This window comes from Ixodes scapularis, unplaced genomic scaffold (assembly GCF_016920785.2).
Source record: "Ixodes scapularis isolate PalLabHiFi unplaced genomic scaffold, ASM1692078v2 PGA_scaffold9__187_contigs__length_104089568, whole genome shotgun sequence".
Lineage (NCBI taxonomy): Eukaryota > Metazoa > Arthropoda > Arachnida > Ixodida > Ixodidae > Ixodes > Ixodes scapularis.
The window spans coordinates 67071988-67092043 of NW_024609884.1; the positions used below are offsets into that span (position 1 = coordinate 67071988).

The window sequence follows — 20056 nt, forward strand, 5'->3', positions numbered from 1 at the left end:
AACGCACTGCGGTCCCAGTTTTTTGGGGACGCATAATCGTTCTGGGTGCCTCATGATTTTGCGTTCCAACAGCACGACTCGAAAAGCACACCGCAGTGGCACGGCCCCCCGTAACGTCAATCAAACGTATAATCGCCATTCCCTTGGCGCCATAAAATTAAAGCGAGCCCATGCATGCCGTCAGACATCGCGAACGTAGAGAAGCCGGAACTCCCCCGGAAGCCCGCATGGCGTCTGCCAGCGCAGTCGGCGTGCGCTCGCCCGCTCCTTCGGCTCCTCCGAGAGCATTGAACGCAACTTGGCGGGCCGGCGCTCCCTGCTCAAGCGCTTCTTCGCGTGCAGGCCCCCGAAAGCACTCGCGGGTGCCGGAACATGGCCATGGCCTGAACCCTGGGTGTCTGTACCTGTGCCATGAGCCATGGCGACGTTTTCCGGGCTCATCCCGAAATCCACGGGCGCCGCGCGGCTGCGCTGGCCCGCGCGAGATGGCGCCCCCGACCAGGAGTGCGCGTGCGCGGGCCCTCTCCTCCGCGCCGGCTGCCCTCGACGTCGCTCCTCGGCTGGGCGTCCGTCTGTGCCGCCATGGGGACTCGCGGCCACGCCGAGTGCGGTGTCCCGGTAGCAGCAGGGAAGCCCTGGGCGTCCCGACGCTGAGCTGCGACGCTGGCCCCGAGAGATGGTGTTGCCGGCGTGGCCCGCTGTGTAGCCGGCGCTCGCCATGTCGACAAGGAGCCAGGACCCGGCCGCGGTGCCCCTGGCCGGCTCGAGCGGAACCCAACAGCGCCGGTTCGCGGGTAGATCCACCGAGCGCTCGGCCTCTCCTGACGGTGAGTGACCCGTCTCTTGACGCCCGGGCCCGCGTCCGCCGCTCGAGTACCGAGAGTTCCCCCGGACGCCTGGATATACCGGGCACGTATGTCCAGGCACCCGCAGTTCACGAGGACTCTGCTTTCTGCCCAACGGTCCACCTTTGTTCAGGGTGCTGACCAGGCGGTCCTTCTCCGCTAGAAGGTGCTGGCCCCTTCTGCCTCCACCCCGTGCGCCTCCGAAAAGATCGGTTTTCTATCAGTGTGATCCCCTGGGTGGCACACTGGCCCTGGGCTCAATTGCTTCAGACGTTCAGTGCAGTAAGGCCTTCGTCTGAAAAAGGTCCTCGATCGACCGCCTAATTTCAGCAGCCGAAGGAGCCTGTTATCTGGTAACGGAAAGAACTCGGTGCAAGTGGAACACGTAAGAACTTGTGATGGTCTGCACTTTCTCGCGACAGGCACGCAGCCAGGTGAATGTTTGTCGGTGAAAAGTTGCGAATATCGGTAGTTGATCATCTTGAAAACCTCCCTACCCTACACTGAATCATAAAGATTGCCGAAACATACGAAAACGCCCGACACAAATGAGGTATCAAACCTAGATCTCAACTGCGTTTGAATCCTCGTCTGTCTCGTACGTTTTGATCATTTGTACGTGCATATACCACCAGCAGTAAACGTGTGTGGTTATCCATTGGTGTGTGTGTGAGATGGCATTACTTAATGGCGTTTTTTTCCACACGCTCGCATTTAGGGATATCTTCCCCATCGGAAGTGCATTTACCGAATGCGACCCGCTAAGAGCTTGTAGAGTGGAGTGTTTTTGTTTTTTGTGCCAAAGTGTTGTGCTTAGAAATCAGTGCTGCCTCCAGGAAAGTGTGTTTTTCTTTTTGTGGCGGTATGTCTCCTTTCAAAAGAGTACTGAGTAAAGTTCGAGTCATTTCTAATGACCTTGCCACCACTTCTCACTTTCCAACTTGCTCAAAATAATTATCCACCAGGACAGAGCCGCCGTACCGCGGCACTAAGGTTTCCTCAGCCCCTGCTTGCGGATGCCTGCACCGCTCAATATTCCGACGATCCTGGTCGCGTTTTTCTTCACTTCTATTATTTTTTCAGATTTTCTCCTTGAAGGCTGGCTCCCCCTTACGCGTGTTTGAAGCGACCCTCAGAAGCGAGAAACGGTAGCGTCTTTGTGGGTAGCAGCGTCCAAAATCTGGGATCTGAGCGTCATTCCCTGTCGCGCGCCGCAGCAGCAGCCTCTAGAATTTCCCGCGTTGCCTCTCCTTCCCACTTCCCCCCTCCCCCCGTCGTCTTTGAGGACAACGCTCACGCTTAGATGAATACGGCACGTGCGAGGAGGCATGAATTTCTTGGGGAAGGCTGCGTCGTCTTTGTCGATTCGCATCTCACGTGCGTGTACAAACTCATTCTCCATTTTTGTTTTCTCTCCTCTAGGAAAAAAAAAAATAAAATAAAATGTGAAGAAACGCACGAGAAAGAGCAAGGCAACTTGACGATCAGCCATTCTCTCAAGCAGAAACGGAGGGAAAGACCAGAGTTTTAAGATTAAACCGCCTTCACCGTCTCCTTTTTTTTTTTCTTTTTTTTTTTTTTTTTGTTTAAGCTTCTTTTATGTTTTCCTTCTTTAACCCCATTGATTACTCTTTCTTCCGAGACTTGACGAGGTTCTGTTCTCGTTGCTGCAACCCTTGTTTTCGTTCTAATGAGATTTCGTTTAAGCTCGACTCGTCTCCGTTCAAGAGGCCTCTATGGAGCGGAGCGAACGCGGAAGCGGCGAAGGGAACAACGCGATGCTTTGTTTACTCCTCGTAGCATCGGGAGGTTAGTGCCCCTCAGATTGGGAACCCGCATCGTACACGTCTACGTTGAGGCGCGTAAGCAGGTCGGTGAAAGTGAGGCTGTAACTCAGGGAATCTTGCATGTCTTTCTCGCAGTAACAATACAAATTAATTAGTAGTGTAGTTGTTTATGCGGCGGGAGGTTAGTCTCCCTGAATATGGCGACACTGTTTCCCGCTGTGGATGAGCAATTTAGCCAGTGTTGTACAACCGCTTGCCTAGGGTCTTTAACGTGCGTTACGCAGTACTGATACGCGACCGCACGCCGGTACAATGCTCGAAACGGGCAGAGGTGGGAATTGAGTCCAGGATCCCTGGATTCTGCAGCGCGAGCTTTCGCTCCACGTGCTCCGAGCTGGTTTGCGCTAACCCACTCGGCCACTGATCCTCCCATTTCGCGATAATGATGCGGGGAGGCACTTGAGAATAATTGGATACTGTACAAGAAAAGAAAAAGGTCTGGACCCTTCACTTTTGGGGCGGTGTTCATGCACTCGCCTGCCGTAATGGCGACAATACTCTCCCGGTGTGTCGTTCTCGGAGATAACGTTTTCTGGTTTCCTATGCGGTCATGGGTTCTAGTAGGAAACCCAACCCCGGGGGCGCAGTTAAGAAGAAGCAAATCAGCCGGTTTCTATATTCGAAAACACCCAAAGAACAAGGGATAGCTTTCTTGGGAACAAGACATTGCCTATTTTGAAAAAGAAGCAGGACGAAATTCGATTGTAAACAGTTTGCTGGCACACGCTGCGATCGGCAACAACAATCTGGGCTCGCAGGAGCTTGGTAGAAGAATAGATGTGTTCACGAAGGTTGTTATTTTTTGTTTTGTTTTGTGTGTGCGGGTAAAATGTAATGTCGGAGCCACCGGCTGGAATGCTGTCTTGGTAGCATGTTTTGTCCGTGTTTACTCACCAAAACATCGCGTCTGGTCAAAGTTCCAAGTCACTTCCGAGCAATTAACTGGGCTGCTATAGAAGTCAGCCGTTTTACAGACTCAATCTAGAATCGGTTTGTTAAGATGAGACATGCAAAGAAGCAAAATAAATAAACGAAAGGTCTTCTTCGACTGAAAGATTTTCGAGCAAGGAAAATGCCCCACTATTGCAGTTGGAAAGTACCGTACGACCTCTGGTGCAGCGGAGGCGCTCTCGTGCTACCCGTCCTCGATATTGCGGCCTTCTTTGCATACCCTCAGGTGAAGAGAAACCCAGTCTACGAGAAGCTAAGCTCGCTGGTCTTCGCGCTCTCAAAAAGAAAGTCCACGCACGCCGGCTCTCCGAAGTCACGCACCATAGGCTGCGCGCCCAGGCCAGCGTAACGGAGCATAAAAAAGAGGATCCAATTTTACGTCACTTCTTTCTGTTCTTTGAAATGTTTATAAAGCAACGTCGAACGTAGCCCGGCGAAACGAAAGGGAAGAGCCAAAATAACGGTGGGTCGTTGAGGCACTGGGGAGAAACGCGTGGAGGAAGTCGACCTGGTGCCTCCTTACGCTCATCTCTTTTTTGGTTTCTTACGACCGGCTATAAAGCAAGTCGGTCCCGGTCAGTAGCGTGCAAAGAACGAAGCGCGCCCGGGCCGCCGTTCAACGTTGCTTGAATCTCCCTATATACGGGCGCCCCCAGTCACTCCCAGCCCGCCCCCTCCTGCGTAGTACGAGTCCCTCGAAGGAACCCTCAGAACGAACCTGCTTCAACTACTCGAGGTTCCATGCACTACGTATACGTCCGAGTCGGGACGTGCGGTGGAGTTGAATTGAGATCGTGCGAGCAGGGCGGCGCGTCTTAAAAGGGGCCCGAGCGACGAGGCTTGTTCGTGTGGCCGCCGCAGGTCGATGATGAGCTTCGTGTCCTGTGTCGGAAACTCCAAATCCGGTTCGGGGGCTTCCGGAATCTTGATTTGCATGTTTCCACACGGCGGCGATTCACGGTTACTGCAATTGAAGGGCAGGGAGAGCGGGCTGCGCGTGTGTGGGAGGATGGCGACGAAGTTGGTCGTGTTCCAGCTTGGAGCGGTTCCCTGCGCTCGCAATGAAACCTGAGCTGCATGGTTTTCGCGAAAGCTCTGAATAGTGAAACCATGACCGCAACTGCATGTAGGGCTCAGCTGGAATGGAGAGACCGACACGCCCAATGTTCGCATGAAAAGGCCCTCGGATGGCTGCGGACCCTCCCCCCATATTTGAACCATTGCCCCCATGTTGATTTGTATACATATATTAATGAACCGTCCTCATCTGGGCCGTTCCTCACTTGTTTGGGACGTGAGGCCCCCCTCTCCTAATTGCATTATTTTGTTCCTATAAATATTGAAGTTTGTCGATAATAAATCCGACGCTGACCAAATTTATCTTGAGAGACGAAGTGTTATATTTTTGGTGAAGCAGCGGGCTTCTGAAACAGTATGGCACTTTCGTATGTTTCCATTTTCTTAGCTTTACAATAACAATACGCTAAAACCTTTTTACATCCTGAGGGATGTAAATCAGCTTGTCCCAGGGCTAAGACCCTAAGGTTGCTACAATAACCCCCTTAACACCAATACATAAAATTCTGGCGCTCTTGTCAACCCTCTACAGATGTTTTTTTTGTTACTATCAAGAAGTTTAGAGGCAACCTGTACCATATGCGAATCTCATATGCACAAAAATTCTACATATAAACGCAGCAAATCATGCACGAGAGATGAATCTCGATCCTATACTAACTGTTCCACCGCCATATTAAACTCTATAATTCAAAGACACTTCGCAGGCGACCGCCTCAGTTACAAAGATAACAATTATTTTGCTTTGTTTACGTCAGTATATCACGTAAAACATACAATATCAAACTCCAATGAATGGATCTCTAAGTAAAAAAGAATAGGTACAAGCAAACATTATTTGACATTGCCGGTAAAACTACCTCAATTAAAGCTTCTTTTGAAGGGCGAACATGCTTCAATAAGGGTCTTCGCCTCACTTTTCTATAGCACACTTTTCCATACCCCTTTCACATCCTTTGAAATATGGTGTTTCATGTAACAACACCATATTTTCTTATTAGAATGGGTATAATTCAAATGAGGGTTACCATATACATGTAACGCTCTGGATCTGGCCTTTCACACCCTTAATGCTGTAAAATTTCTTAGTGTGAACTGGTAACATTGAGTTTAAACATTATGGTGACTGACAGCTGCGCTATCTAAGCCATGAATGGTCTCGCAAGTTCAACACTATTAGTGACTGATCTGCTTGAAGAAGTTAACTTTCACCCGTCTTGTATCACGCACCAGACAAAATCGACATCTGACTTAACTTGGTCAGTTGTGTCTTTTTTTGAACCGCATATACTCTAATTTTGTTCAGAAACATTGACTTGTCAGAAACCGACTATAAAAACGCGCGCTCCCCAGGCTTTCTTTTTTGTCGTCAGTTTTTTTTTTTTTTTGGAAATGCTATTTTGTAATTATGGAGGTCAAACAGGTTTTTAATCGCATGACGTCTAGACGGTGCAAAGCTGAAATAATGTTTAAAAAATGTATTGGCAAATAGTCAGCAAAATAACGTGTTTTCTTTTTCCACATGCCACGAAACGGATAAGACGGAACTTCTGAATTTACGAACTTGACGCGACTGAGAGTTACTCGAGGTTTCGCGGTGTCTACTCTAGCTTTCACCTTTGTCCAGCACTGCCACTATATTGGCTATATGGTATTGTATTGGATAAAACTTTTACGAAAGATTTGCACAAAAGACAGAACGCATGCCGCCATTTTGTTGCGAGGAGCTTTACGGATCCTGTTGGCGACAAACATTCTTCTGAAATTTGACTATTTTCATTTTAAAACCGGCGGTTGAAGAGACTGGCACAGCTGTTTTACTCTGTGTACGCGTATGTGTGCGTGCGCGTGTGTGTACGTGTGGATGGGTATGTCTGTGTGTGTGTGTTAGAAAACAAGATTACGGAAATGATTTATTGCTTTTTCTGCAAGGAGTTTCGGGAAAAACCGGTGACTACTCACACGACGAGTCTTACGCGAAAACTACGGCCTCACTGTTTATTATTGCTACGTGAAGCTTCCGTAGTGGCTAGGATGGTTGTGAGCATAAGCTATGTCTGTTTTGTTTGTGGTCCTGGGAGCACTTGCACCATACGACTAGAAGGCAACATTCCAGGCCTGCTGAATTCATTGACCCGTGCGTTACGAAGAAAGCTTCACTTAGTGCGTTCAATCATTTATGTAGCCTCGCCAATCAAATACCCCCCCCCCCCCCCGTTTCCAGCACTCCTATTTTTTTCCGGGGTTCGGGAGGTTTTGAGGTTAGAAGGGTTAAACGTAAACGTTTCCGCGCCCTGGTTAAAGAGCAAGAAAGATATAATAGTATAAGGGCAAACGCTCTTATTGCGTTTCTGATACGACTCAATCCTTGTTTTGTCTATAGTAGAACTGTCTTAATTTATCTTTTAACTGTTTTTAACTAGAAACGATTGAACTGTTCTTGTACCTGTAGGGCATGTAAAAATTTCATTTTAATGGTTATGACAGAAAAAAGATTTAATGTGAAGTAATGTTTAACTAAAAACAAAGCTGTCTTACGTTAAAATGAAGGCCAAAAGTGCAAAAAAAAAAAAAAAAGAAGGAAGGAGCGTCAAAATTCATTCATTACCAAGATACAATATATTTGTCCCGCTTGCATACGTCCGATAGGGATTTAATACGGATAAAAGGCTCTTCAGGCTAGCCTACATGATTTTATGGAACCTTATCCATTTTATGGCTTCGTGCACGGGTCAGAATAAGAGGCACTTGTGTGTCGACTTGTGGATCCGTTAGCATAAAGCTGTTTAAGGAAAGAAAGTCTTGCAGAATTTCTTAGTCATACACCGAGATCAAAATATCTTTATCCACACTCCCGAAACCTTCGTTCATCTTTTGACTGATGGCTTGGCTCAGGCAGTGAGCTCAGAATACTTCCCTTTTATCCAGGTGACGTAGGACGCTTATGATGGAAGTTTCGTCTTAAGTTCGAGTGGAGCCAAAAGCTAGTTGTAACACAAGCATCAACTCACAGACTAAAACGGAATGTCACGACGAATTCTTTGCGCTTGATTGCTTCAGTTTAGTAATAAAACGCTTATAGAAACACGAAGCATGCCGTCATATAGCGCTTTTCGAGAACCTTGGTTTGCGTCATTGACTCGTACTAGTGTTGGTTGCGTTCGGACCTAAGATGAAATTGTACATAGTTTGAGCTTGGTAGAGATATCTATTTTATGCAGAAGCTTTTACGTATACGACGCTCCGCTTTATGACTTTTAAAACTGGTATAAAGTTTTGCAACCCAGCATTTTACTCATTTTGGATTGTATTACTTTTCGATCGTTTGTTCGAGGCACTTACTCGCTTATGACTCTGATGAGACGCACGTCGTTATTGTTAATGAACTGGCACCGGCCTCGATTACATGTCTAATTGAAACTGGTATTTTTACTCCTTAATGTGAATAGCAGGTTTGAAGAGATTCATATCATTGTTAGAATCTATACTAAAAAATTCTCCAAGATTTTTCTAAGTTAGTGAAGATACTTAAAATAAGACCATTTGAATGCTAATTAAGCAAGAATTTTGCGACCTTGCACAGTTGTCGAGTGGAGTAGGTGCTTAGAGAATTCAGGAACAATCACTGTGCCATACCAGCCGAAATCAAATCGAGGCAACGCGCTTTCGGCGAATAGGCCAGGGAACTAAGCGTATGAGGCGCACGATATCATCTATTTCACGAACAGGAGATCAGCGCTGTCGACATTCGCTGATGTATACCTCATATCAGCTTACGTCTAGACGGCGCCACGAGGGATTGGGACCAACCAAGGTACGTCGAAAGCGCAAGTCAATGAGCCCTTTCTGTTTATGGAGGGTTTGACGATGATAGAACACGTACAATAACATGACCAACACCACGAGGGTACACTTTTCACACTCTCCGATTTGTGCCACCAGCTAGTAGCGTCAGCTGCGTCTGGACTTACATATGGTTAAACGAAATATAGACGTTTTAGTCGTGGCTTTGGGAATTTACCTGCTTCCCCTTCTATCTTTTATTAATCGATGGTCCGAAAAATTGTGCCACACCTCGATGCGTTTCTCAAGACGGCTACACGCAGTGTTGAGCCACGCCGCAGCATATAGCGTCCATTGAAACTATCGGACACTATTAGAGAGTTTTTTGGGAACCGTTTTTGCAGATCCGATACGCTACGATGGTCCCTCCGGTACGAATTGCGCGTGTGCTACCGTAGTAGCCTCGCACATGCGCAGTTCGTACCGGAGGGCCCATCATACCGTATCGGATGTGCAGTTCCCTAAAACTCTCTATTGTTGGCGCCAGCCGGCGACGCCTAAGCTGTTGGCTGACACATTTCGGGACATCCCCGGAGAAGCGGCCCATTAAACATCACAGTCTGGGCGGTCGGTTGCTGGTACCGTCAGGGTTGGTCTGGCCATTGATTTCCGATTCGCTTTACATAGTCCGCCGCTCAGTCTGCCTGGGGAAAAAGGGGGGGGGGGGGAGGGGGGCGCCATTCAATCAATTGGTAGACTGCAAGCGTAATGAGCGGCCCGTGTCGCGGATGTGTTATTATCATCAAAGGCGTCTCCGGCGAGTGTCGCTCATCCACTTCGTCACAGGCTTACGTGCGCGCTTCCACGAAGTTTTTGCGGGACGGCCTCCGGTTACCTGCCGGGGCTGGCTGCGAAATTGCCCGAGTTTGTTGTCAGTCAACTTGGCAGCCGAGGTTGGCACCGCGGCCGAGTTAGTTTGGATTGGGTGGGTCAAAATATTTTGTCGGGCTAGTTGGTTATACATTCTAAATTACAAATAGCGCTAAGACAAGGACAGACGAAGAAAAAGAAGCGCCTGTCCTGTCCACTTCTTCGTCTGTCCTTGTCCTAGCGCTATTGGTACTTTAATTGGGTGGGTCAGTCGGTGGCTGGGATTGTGTGCACCTATAGCGATCCCAAATCAGTATGCTTTTGGGTGTGTACACCAAGAGAAAACGTACAATGGTCTCTCTGGTAATTTTTTTTTTTGTCTCAGAGCACGTGCAGAGAGCTCAAGGCACGCGCACGAGCTAACAGACGCCACACCGTGGCGACGTCGCCAGGCTTTTACCGCTTGGAAGCGCCTGCCAAGCTCGGCTGGGTATCGGGGGTCTTGTTGCGTTTATTATTTTGGAAGGAATTAGAAGTATGAGCGCGTAGTGCACAGCAGGACTGTATTTAAAGTACGACAAATGATACTATTTTGATATGTGTTCGTCCACTGAAGAGTGGACGAACGCTGGAGCCCTCCCCAACTAACTCTCACTCGGCCGTGCTAAACCTGGCGAGGAACTATATTGGTGCAAAGATGATGTTTCTGAATTAGGTCCGAGCTTTTGAATTTCTTGTTTGACGCAGACATTAATAATTATGTGCTACTCGTCGTCCGGCGATTAATTATAGAACCATTTGATTAAACTTCAGAACCTACCACTCCTTAAAAAAAAATAGAAAAGAGAAATTATTTTGGAAGGTTCACTAGTGAATGAAAATATAATAATCATTGCTAGCCTTGCTTTATGGCTTATTTTCGGGACGTGCGACTCAAAAACTTACGCATTTGAAGTCTATCAATTGAGTGTTCGATAGAACCAAGGTGTGCACAGCTTGGGAGAGGTTTCAGACTTGTTTGTCTCAGATGCTGCTCTAGTAGTACAAGATACGCGACCTAACCAGAATTCGAACTTTTTTGCCTGTTTCTAGTTCGCTCTCTTTTCGTACCACTCTGCCGCCACTAGACTTGTTCGGTGTGCATTAGAGTGTCGTTGGCCAAGCACGACACACGGATTCCTCCTCGTCTCCTGAAAAGAGGGCGGTGGAGTCGAGTGCCACGAGGACGCAGTGCGCGCGCATACCGCTTCATAGCGACTGGTCAGAAAGCAGACAAAACCAATGGCTTCAAAGCAAGACAGACTGATGTTTGTTCGTCCAAACTGTCAAAAAAAGAAAAAAAACATTTTTTTTTGTTTTTTCAGCTACGCAGTTTCTCGCAAATTAAACATTTTCCATCCCACATAGAGTGGCAAAAAAAAAAAGAAAAAAAAAGATAGGGCTTGTATTTTCTGATTTGGTAAAACTGCCTACAGGGAAGAACACATTTAGATCAATTGATTTTTTCTTATTGCGCATGGTGTCGTTGATGCGGGTTGTCGTGAGTGGAGGCAACAGAGCACTTGGGAGTTGCGGTTGGCAACGCCGCTTGTTTTAGGTATGCTGCTGACGACGATGAGCAGACGGAATGATCATTCTGCGTGTCCCGTTTCGGATCACGCTCTTGGTCTCCCACGACTCGGTATTAGGGCTTCTTCAAACCCCTCGTGAGATTCATGCAGATTTGGGCTGGTCTCATGTCTGCTTTCTTGTCCCCACTCGAAGTTGTTTGGCTTATCGGTTCGCGCACGGACCGCTCGCCATGACGCAGGTCCGAAGCCTATACTTTCCCACATGAATAGCTGCTCCGCTGAGTCGCGTGAGAGAGACAGCGACCATAATTGCATCCCTTCCGAAAATTTCTCGGCGCCCACGGAAACGGCTGTTGATGTAGCGTCCCGCCGAAGCGCGGCTGCGGGACTCCGGGCTTGTGCTTAACTGATCTCATTCGCAAACACGAGCGTGGCGCTTGGGAACCCACAGCAGTGAGGTAGGCGTTTGCTCAAAGGCGAGAGAGAGAGAGAGTGTGTGTGTGTGTGTGTGGAGAGAGAGACGGGGGTACGCTACTTCGAGCCCATTGACATTCTCCCGTTCGGGGTATTGAAAGCCCGCTGAAAAACGTGAGCGTGGCTGCTTGGAGGCAGCCGTCTTCTATGACTGTACAATCTTAGAAGATAACGCATAGGAAGCATACGACCGCTACACACCGGACGTGTGCTATTTGCTATCTGATCCCGGCCTCCTCCGCGTATACACCTTCTCCACAAGGGCGCAGCCATCTTGAATGCCGTGTCTTCAGGTAATCGTTAAAACATCGTTTTGATCTCTACACGCCGCTGGAAGGTGTTCGCGAAAGATGCGTGATTGAAAGATAACGTTCTTTTGCTGCACCTATATTTTCTCCCATAATCCAGCTTGAACTGTCTTATTATTTTTTGTCCCGCATACAAGACTCGGAACCCACGTGATTTAGAACGAAAGGAAACGAAAAACGTCAATAGAAAAGACCAATTAGTCATCTCGCTCTTGAAATGGGAATGATATTGTTGTCGTTTGAGTGAGACGACTGACGACTTGTGTTAGCGCCTGCAGGTTAAGGAGTCGCTTTCTGTCGCTGCGTATGCTAGGAACGCGAAAGTGAAGATATTTTCCACTGCTTCCACTTCTGCAAGCAGGCACGTTTTCCAGGATCGGGCGCTGAGCAAATCAAGATCATCCGTAGGGAAAACGCCCGTGTATGTGGTAAAATGAGGATCGCCGAGGCATCTCTAGTGTGGTTCTTACATCGATCCTTTGGTGACTAAAAAAGAGTCTTCTTGATGGATGACCTCGCGAGCGAACATGCCATTGTTGTGAGTTTTGTTCTGGCCTCCCTTTATGCGCTTAGTAATGCGTCGAATTACTTCGCACTCATTTGGTCTTGTGGAAACCTTTGCCTTCGTTTTGGAGAACCAAGGCAGAGGCATGTTAAGAATCAGGCTTGTGTTCGCAATATTGCTGCTGGCAGTATTAATAGCCGTAGCCTTTACAAATAAAGCTTTCATTGAAATTGGTTTATTAACATTCCTCTCTGATTCTGAAGCATGCTTAGGCATTAAATTTAGTTTAATGCGTATTTATTTGGTCATTCAAAAGTTATATCTTTCATCAACGTACACTAGGTTTAGACTTTTTTTCATTGAAACGTCAGTTTGCATTTTAGATGATGTCTTTCAAGTTACAAAGAGGCATGGAAACAGCAACAGCTCCTCCTTGCAAGGAAATGTGCACAAATTATGTAGGGGCTGAAGCCCAGTCTTTACTGTGCAGAATATGATTGGAATGGTAATTTTGGAGAAGAGATTAAATGTCTGGTGAAGCAGCTCAAGGTCCGACGAGCTATTACCTCAAGCAACGACCGATGTCTAAAGAACAGCAAAATAGAAATCAAGGCTTTTTTTAATTTATTGCCTTTTTAAGCAATGGCAAGCGTGGTACTTCAAGGAACTTCATTTGGGCTTGTTCTATGATGTAGCAAACAAGCCGCTTGAAATTTGTACGCGAAACTAAGAACAAAGATATAAAAAAATAATGATTATTCGTTGAGGGTGATATCGATCAACACCACCAACCTTTCAAGATGTTTTTCTCTCATTGAGGGGTGCTTATTAAGGAGTGCACTATCCGTACAAGGAATGTCACTAAAGTTGTGTACGGTGTACGTTTGTGTTTGTGTGCCTATCAACACGAGGTATATTCTGCTTTACTGCATCTTGCAAAGTTTGAGTAACCTTCACGCCCTTGAACAAAACACCCTTCGCTCGACATGCGAGTCGAAGGACTTGTACGAAACGCTGATAGCTGCCAGTGAAGCGTTTCGGAGTGCCCCAGCCCTTGTGGCAAATCGGAGGTTGCATGCCTTTTGAGTGTTAGAACTGCGTGGAGGATGTGCAAGGACCTTCTTTTTTACATTTCCATAGGGCCGAATTATGACGTCCAGAGTTGTTAGGTCTCACAAAATATGTGTGGATACTTACTTCAGGCGCATCAAACATTTCTTACAAATATTAGGACGAAAAGCCCCACAAAAAACATTTAACGAAAAACTTTTATTTAACAAAAATGAAAAGAAGCCGCAATGAACTCTACGGAATAGATTCTAAATGGTAGTTTGTTTTATTTTTTAAAGGGAGGAGGCAATACGCACACCTTTTTGCGTGTTGTCCCTTTTTTTGTTTTGGCTTTCCCCAGTCCCGAATTTTTCGCGAAAGTAAATAGTCAGCGGAACGCTTTATTTTTTAATGTATTTGATCAAATTTTGAGATTGACGTACTTATTGTGCTAAAGCTAATTGCCACACGATATCTGTGGGGAATCACTTCATATTACATTTCCCAATTCTACGTTTCAGATTTAAAAAAAAAAAAAATCTACATCAAGGACACACAAAGAAAAAGAAGTCGTACCCGTTTGTTTAATTAAATCTGGCTTACTACAAACGTACACTGTTATCGCGTATGCAAATTTCATTTAATACAATCGCATCGTCTAGCTTGGACATCTTCACAGATCTCCCAGTTTTTCGCCGGAACTTGGCAAGTCTAGTTGAAAGTTGAAACTCTATTACATTTTGTGGGAAGTGTGCGACCTATTTGTAGTCACGCTAAATTGTTACTTTTTAAGCTGTGCGTGTGCTGTGTTTCTTCTTTTTGTCTTGTGCGCGCTAATGTGAAGACCCGCGTGGTTGTTTTTGGGCGCATTAAATAAACAAATTATTATAAATTATTAAGACTTCGGCGCTGTTTGGATTTATGGCCAGGGAAGCTGGCGTCGAATACACAAATTTATATCCGGAATCGGTAACACCCTTGCGTGTGTTTCGCTGCATGAGTAGTTTATTTTTAATGCCTGAGGTCCCACTAGAGCGACAAATAGAAACAACCGATACCGACAAGTCTCAAACAGAAGCAACATGCACGCGAACGTATCTTCGGCAGGCTTGCAATCGCTCGTACTCACTTCACGAGCACGGAGAGACTACAAGCCGACCAAAGGTGCCTTCGCGTGCATGCCGCACGTGTATGAGGCTTGTCGACGCCGGTTGTCTCTGTTTGCGGCTCTAGTGGGACTCGGGCGTAATGGCATATTTTTAGTAACTTGAAAAAAAAAAAAGGGAAAACGTATGATCGCGTGTTATGCCTGCCAGGTGTGTCATTAGTATGTTAGCATTCTATGCGGGCAGAAACGGTGAATTGCAGTTTTTGTTTTTGTTTATACCAATATAGTCTATCCTGGTAGTCGGTCACTTCTCACGGTGCGGACCTGGCAACAACGCGTTATTTTGTTTTTAATAAAGAAATAGCGTCTGACCAGTTTTTGAACGTGTAATTGTCAGGTCCGTGCAGCGTGTATAAGTGCCGTTGTCTCTTTTTGTTTTCCCAACCTCCCCGATCCCCGCATGCGTTCTAAAACATAACCAGTAGTAATGAACTGAATGCATGTGCGCGAACGAGCTGGTGCTCATTGAACATGACAAAAAAAAAAAAAAAAGAGACTGTGGGTAAACAACGACTTTCAGTGTTTGTGTCATTTTTACTGCAATCTCGTTTTTTTATCATGTTTAATTAGTAGCTGCGGCAAGCTGAGCATGTACTTTTCTAATGATAGATGGAAGTAATAGGCCGGCTTTAGTATACGGGTTTTCATTAGCGGTTGTCGGCCCAACACAAACACGTCAACCTGTGTAATTCAGATAACGCCGAAGGATTAGGAAAAAAGGCTGAACGAGCTCGGGTCCACCTAAAAAATCAAACCTGTGCCTTAGAATAGTGACGTCATCACAGTGAGATCGAGCGGAGGCACAGATTGGCTACGAGTGCTGCGTTAATGCTCGGCTGGGCTTCGTGTCCAATGAACGCGTCGAAGAACGCTCGGCATCCGGCTCGGGTCCAATTGCCGAGTTGGCGCAATCCGACTTTGATGACGTTTCGTGGAGGAAGACTGAGGCGCTCGGAGACCTTCATTACTCCATACTCATTGTCAGGTCAAGAAAGAAACTTTTGCGCATTGTTCATACGCTGTGCGAAGTAGCTCTTGTAAGATTTGGTTGTCGGGGAAAGAAACGATGCTTTCGGCTTTTGAAACGTGTTCGTTTTGGTAAAATAACGTAAAGCTAATCTGAAATGGACGCACATATATTTTGATTCACCTCATAAAAGAGTAAATTAGTAATTTTCCGCTAGGAGCCGGACTTTTCTCAGCTCTGTTACGCCACGGCGCGTGGTCGGCGCGTCGGACACGCTTCCGGTCTTGGGGCTGTGGCCGCAAGTCACCATGCGGGACGCGCATATTCTGTGTTGTTTTGGGAGAAACCAGACAAAAACCTGCCTTCTCGTCAAAGGGCTGCGACTGGGGCTGTACTACCAAAAGAGTCGGGGAAGGTTTGAAGGTCAGTTTTCACGTGTTTTCTGCCTACTCGGTTCGTCCGAGAACGTGGATATGTGCCGTGAAAAAGGATAACCAGACGTCGTCGGACCACGATTCCTTGTGTGGGAAGTACTTTGTGTTGAATTCATGGATACTTGTGGTCGTCAGATTTATTTGTTTTGCCCCAACATAAACGCGGGAAAACCGCAAAGTTGTACGGACCACCTGCGGACTAATTTCATATTATGCACGAAATGAATCGCCGCATGCCACATTATTCACGTGACTTTTTGCGGTGTAACGAGCCTCGTTAATTTCGCTGAGGCCGCTAAAGTAGTCAGACGTTGGCAGGAAGACGAGGAATCAACAATTCCAACGCGTAAAAGAGCACGGGGACTCACACCGATGCCGAAACATCGCATTCCAATGGTTTGACTAAGGGCGACGGGGAGCTTCTTGCCCACACTCCATCGCGCATGCGCGGCGCCGGTGGCGTCCGCTAGGGGCGCTCCGGTTTATTTGTAAACATGAATGGCTCTATAGACTTTTGCATCGCCTTTCACCCGGGTGAAAAATGCTGAGTCACGGAGCTGTGGGGGCATGCATAGGGTCTGATATACCGCACGGCAGGGCAACAGCACATGCTCAGAAGGCGTTTCACAGCCCGGCAGACAAAGATGGCAGCGCGCACAAGGCGACTTTTGCAAAGGTCTATAGCCCCTTTTACTGTTCACAAACATGAACCGCTGCTTGCGTCCCAAGCGACTTCAGGTCGCTCCGTCTTTGCAAGCCTGTAGAGCTTGGGTATGCCACCAGTGTACTAGAAAGCATAAATGCTACACGGACAATAAAGTTGGAGATTTAAAGATGGCCTTCGGCGGTACGATTTAACATCTTGGGGGAGACAAGTTGGTTTACAAGAATATTCGAAAACATTTAACAGATATCGCGCTTCTTGGTTCTTTTGGCCTAATCCTGGAGATTTGGTGGTTAAATGTTTCATCGACGTTTCAAGCAGCTGTGTCAAGACCCGTTCACACATGCACTTGCGACCTCTTAGAACCCGGTGCCTCGGAACCTTTTAGTATCTGTTACAACGAGAGGACACACTGGCGCCAGCTATAATGTAACAGTGTAAACTTGGTGGTCCGGCATATTTTCTATTTTTCTCGCGCATTATCCTTTCTTTCTTGGCTCAAAAACTTTTTTCAACGTTATAGACGAGCCTTTCTCATAGGTATTACGCATATTTGACCTCGGAAATCTCGCAAAACCTTCGCTTTTGTGAAATGCAGTTCCAGGGTCACCGCATTGATGGCACCAGCGTGCCAGTGTGTTCTCTCGTCCTAAGAAACTTTAGACGGTTTGAACAGGTTGTTTGTTCCCTCTTTTTATGGACCGGAAGTTCGCTGGGACGTCAAAGACTGGAGCACCGCCATTTGTGTTGGCCTGGGTGGCTTTCTGAGTTTTGGTTTCCTTCTGACCATTTCTCTCCACATTTTCATCAGATGAACCCTTAAAAAACACCGTGGTACTTTTCTGTTAAAAAGCTGTTGAAAGAAAAAAGATTACAGGGCATAAAATGTCATCAGCTTTTCATTTGGATTTCGCCAACTTCTCTGTTGACTTTTTATTGAATACTGGCCCGCTTTTAAATAGAAAGACAACAACGTTTCTGTCACCTCCAAAATGCTTTCTCTGTAGCTTTTTAGTTGAGAAACTTCAGTTTCTCATTTCAAAGGCTACAGGCGTTTAAAATATGCTTACACCTTAGATATTCATTTAACAAAGTTTTGGAAGGCTTACTACGGCTCTTGACTCTGCTCTAGATTGACTGCCGCAGAATAACGTTAAATAAATTCAGCGAACGTTTCCTTAAATAAATCTTGTATCTTGCACACACACATACACACACACACACACGCACGCACGCGCCCACGCGCACACACACACACAGAGACACACACACACACTACGTGAAACGTGAACGTTTTAAAGTTAATAATTTAGCCGGTGGCCACCTCAGCGTTTATTGAGGTTCCAAGTATTCTACCTCCTCCTCGGGAGTTTGTCCATTGGAAAACAGTGTTTCGAGGTTTATGGACTCTATCTCTTAGTAAAAATTATTTTTACAAGCAATAAATAGTCGTCGCAGTCGCTAAAACAAACTCCGCAAAAGCGGCTCCTAGAAGGTACGTTATCACTTCTCTGCATAATACCACTCGGGACGAGGCGAGTCAGGGTAGTTGCTCCACCCTAAAATATTTTTACTGGTGCTTTTATCTACTAATTTACTATAGTTTAATAGGTTCAATAAAGTCACTATAGTGACTGACAGAGGGACAACGGAAGGGCGTGTCTTTCGAACACCTGGCGTCCAGCATGCGTTCCATGCCATCCGCCGTGCCTTACTGCGCGCAACACGCCGAGACATTGTCAAGGGTAGGAGGCTCGCACTGCAGGCAGGACAACTGAAGCTAATCTCTGCGTTCTTATCTCGTCAGTGACTATAGAGGAGCTTAGTGTAAACTTTTGACACTTAGTTCAACATATACTGCGTTCAATACAAAGTCAACAGAAAGTCTGTAGCTTTTCTATTGATACTGGCAACAGACAGTCCACTGAACATTTTAATCTCGAAGTGAACAGAATGTCTGCTGTCTTTCTGATACCACTGTCAACAAGAAATCAGTAGGAAAAGATCAACGCAGAGTTAAAAAAAATCCAACAGATTTTCTTTTTACTTAGTCTGCAGGAAATCAGCATACAAATTTCAAGAAAATGTCAACAAGAAATCAAAGTCAAAAGCAAGTAATCGGAGTCAAAATGAAGCCAAAACGTTTTCAATAAAAGGTCAAACATATTTTTTATATGGGTATACCTTTCCTCTTTTTTTATTTTTTTGCCATCAAAGCTACCTTTGTTACTACCTCCCGTGTTTAGTTACACACTTTCTTGTTCGATATTTAGAGTCGCTAAATTAGTATTAAACGAGGAATCATTGAACGAAGGGGCTTTAGAACAAGCAGACCGAGATTTCCCTTTTACCTATTTTTTAAACCTGCCCGCAAAAAAAAAAAAAAAAAAAAGAAAGAACGAAAAACAAACAGCAAAAAAGAGAGTTTAATACTGTTGAAATAACCCTCAAGTCTCATATTGAAGAGCGACTCACAGTACGTCTACTGCTGTGATCCGAATCGGACAACTCAAACGAGGATGCCATCTCCATCAAAGTCGTTAAAAAGCGCCATCCCGGTTAAAAAGAAAAAAAAGTGAGAGGTATAAAGGTTGACGTTCTTAAAGAGAAGCTGAAATTTTCTTTGTCCCCAGCACGCTTGGGACGGAGCCAAGTGGGTGCATTGTGCTCTATGCTCACACCCTCTATTTTAAAAGGTGCTCTGACGTGTGGTGGAGAACAGGGACTCTGCGCTTTAGAAAAAAACACTTCCTTGAATGATGCTTGACACTGTCTTTCTTCAAAACCGAGGGTTCTTTTTCTTTTCTGTGTGTTTGCTTGTGTATGTGTGTGGAAAAAAAAAGGGGGGGGGGTAAAAACGTTCCTAATGATGTCTCTCCTTCAAGATCCTTGTGGTTTCCCTTTTGGATGTTTTCATTCTGAGGGCAGACTGAATTTCGGAACATTTTAAGAAGCCTTCTGAAAGGAGTTCTCCGTTTTCAGTGCTTGGTCGTTACGAAGTGGTCAAGTTTTTCCAGGACAAACGGCGATCTTATGGCAGTAAAAAGGCGGTCAGTACGCGTCACCAATTCAGATTTTAACTTGAAGTAACGTCTCCGTTAAGGGCAGGTGCCGTGTAATTGACCTGACTACTTCACCTTACACTCGTGCCGTTTGACTCCTCATAATCATAAATAATCTACACATTACATTAATCTCGTGAGATACTATACTAAAAAATAACGTCGATTCGATTGAACGAAAATGTAGATCCTATATATTATATTTCGTGTGAAATCACCGTGGGCTGCCGACACACAGAACTACTTCCACCTTTCACGTGCACGTATTAAAAGGAATTTCTTCGACAACTGCCGAACCAACGAAGGATATCTGGCGCGCCGCAGCGAAGTACCGAGGGTTAATTCCGACCCCCTGGCAATAAGCCTCCGTCATATTGCGGGAGCCTCGCCGGGATCGGAACATGCTACTTGGGGGTTCGTAGGACGGCGCTTTGCGTCGGAGCCGCCGGGGCCGATCACTCTACGAATATTCCAGTACCT

The 20056-nt window shown here is 46.2% G+C and overlaps 1 protein-coding gene across 1 annotated transcript in view; it reads left to right on the forward strand.

Annotated features, from left to right (window-relative positions):
* Window positions 1-532: 532 nt before the first annotated feature.
* Window positions 533-20056, forward strand: part of LOC115320180 (Kv channel-interacting protein 4) — an 846444-nt gene continuing 826920 nt past the window's right edge. The window contains exon 1 of the mRNA XM_042287346.1: window positions 533-827. Within this exon, the coding sequence (XP_042143280.1) occupies window positions 719-827 (109 nt within the window). The 5' untranslated portion in view covers window positions 533-718. The remainder of the gene's footprint in view (window positions 828-20056) is intronic.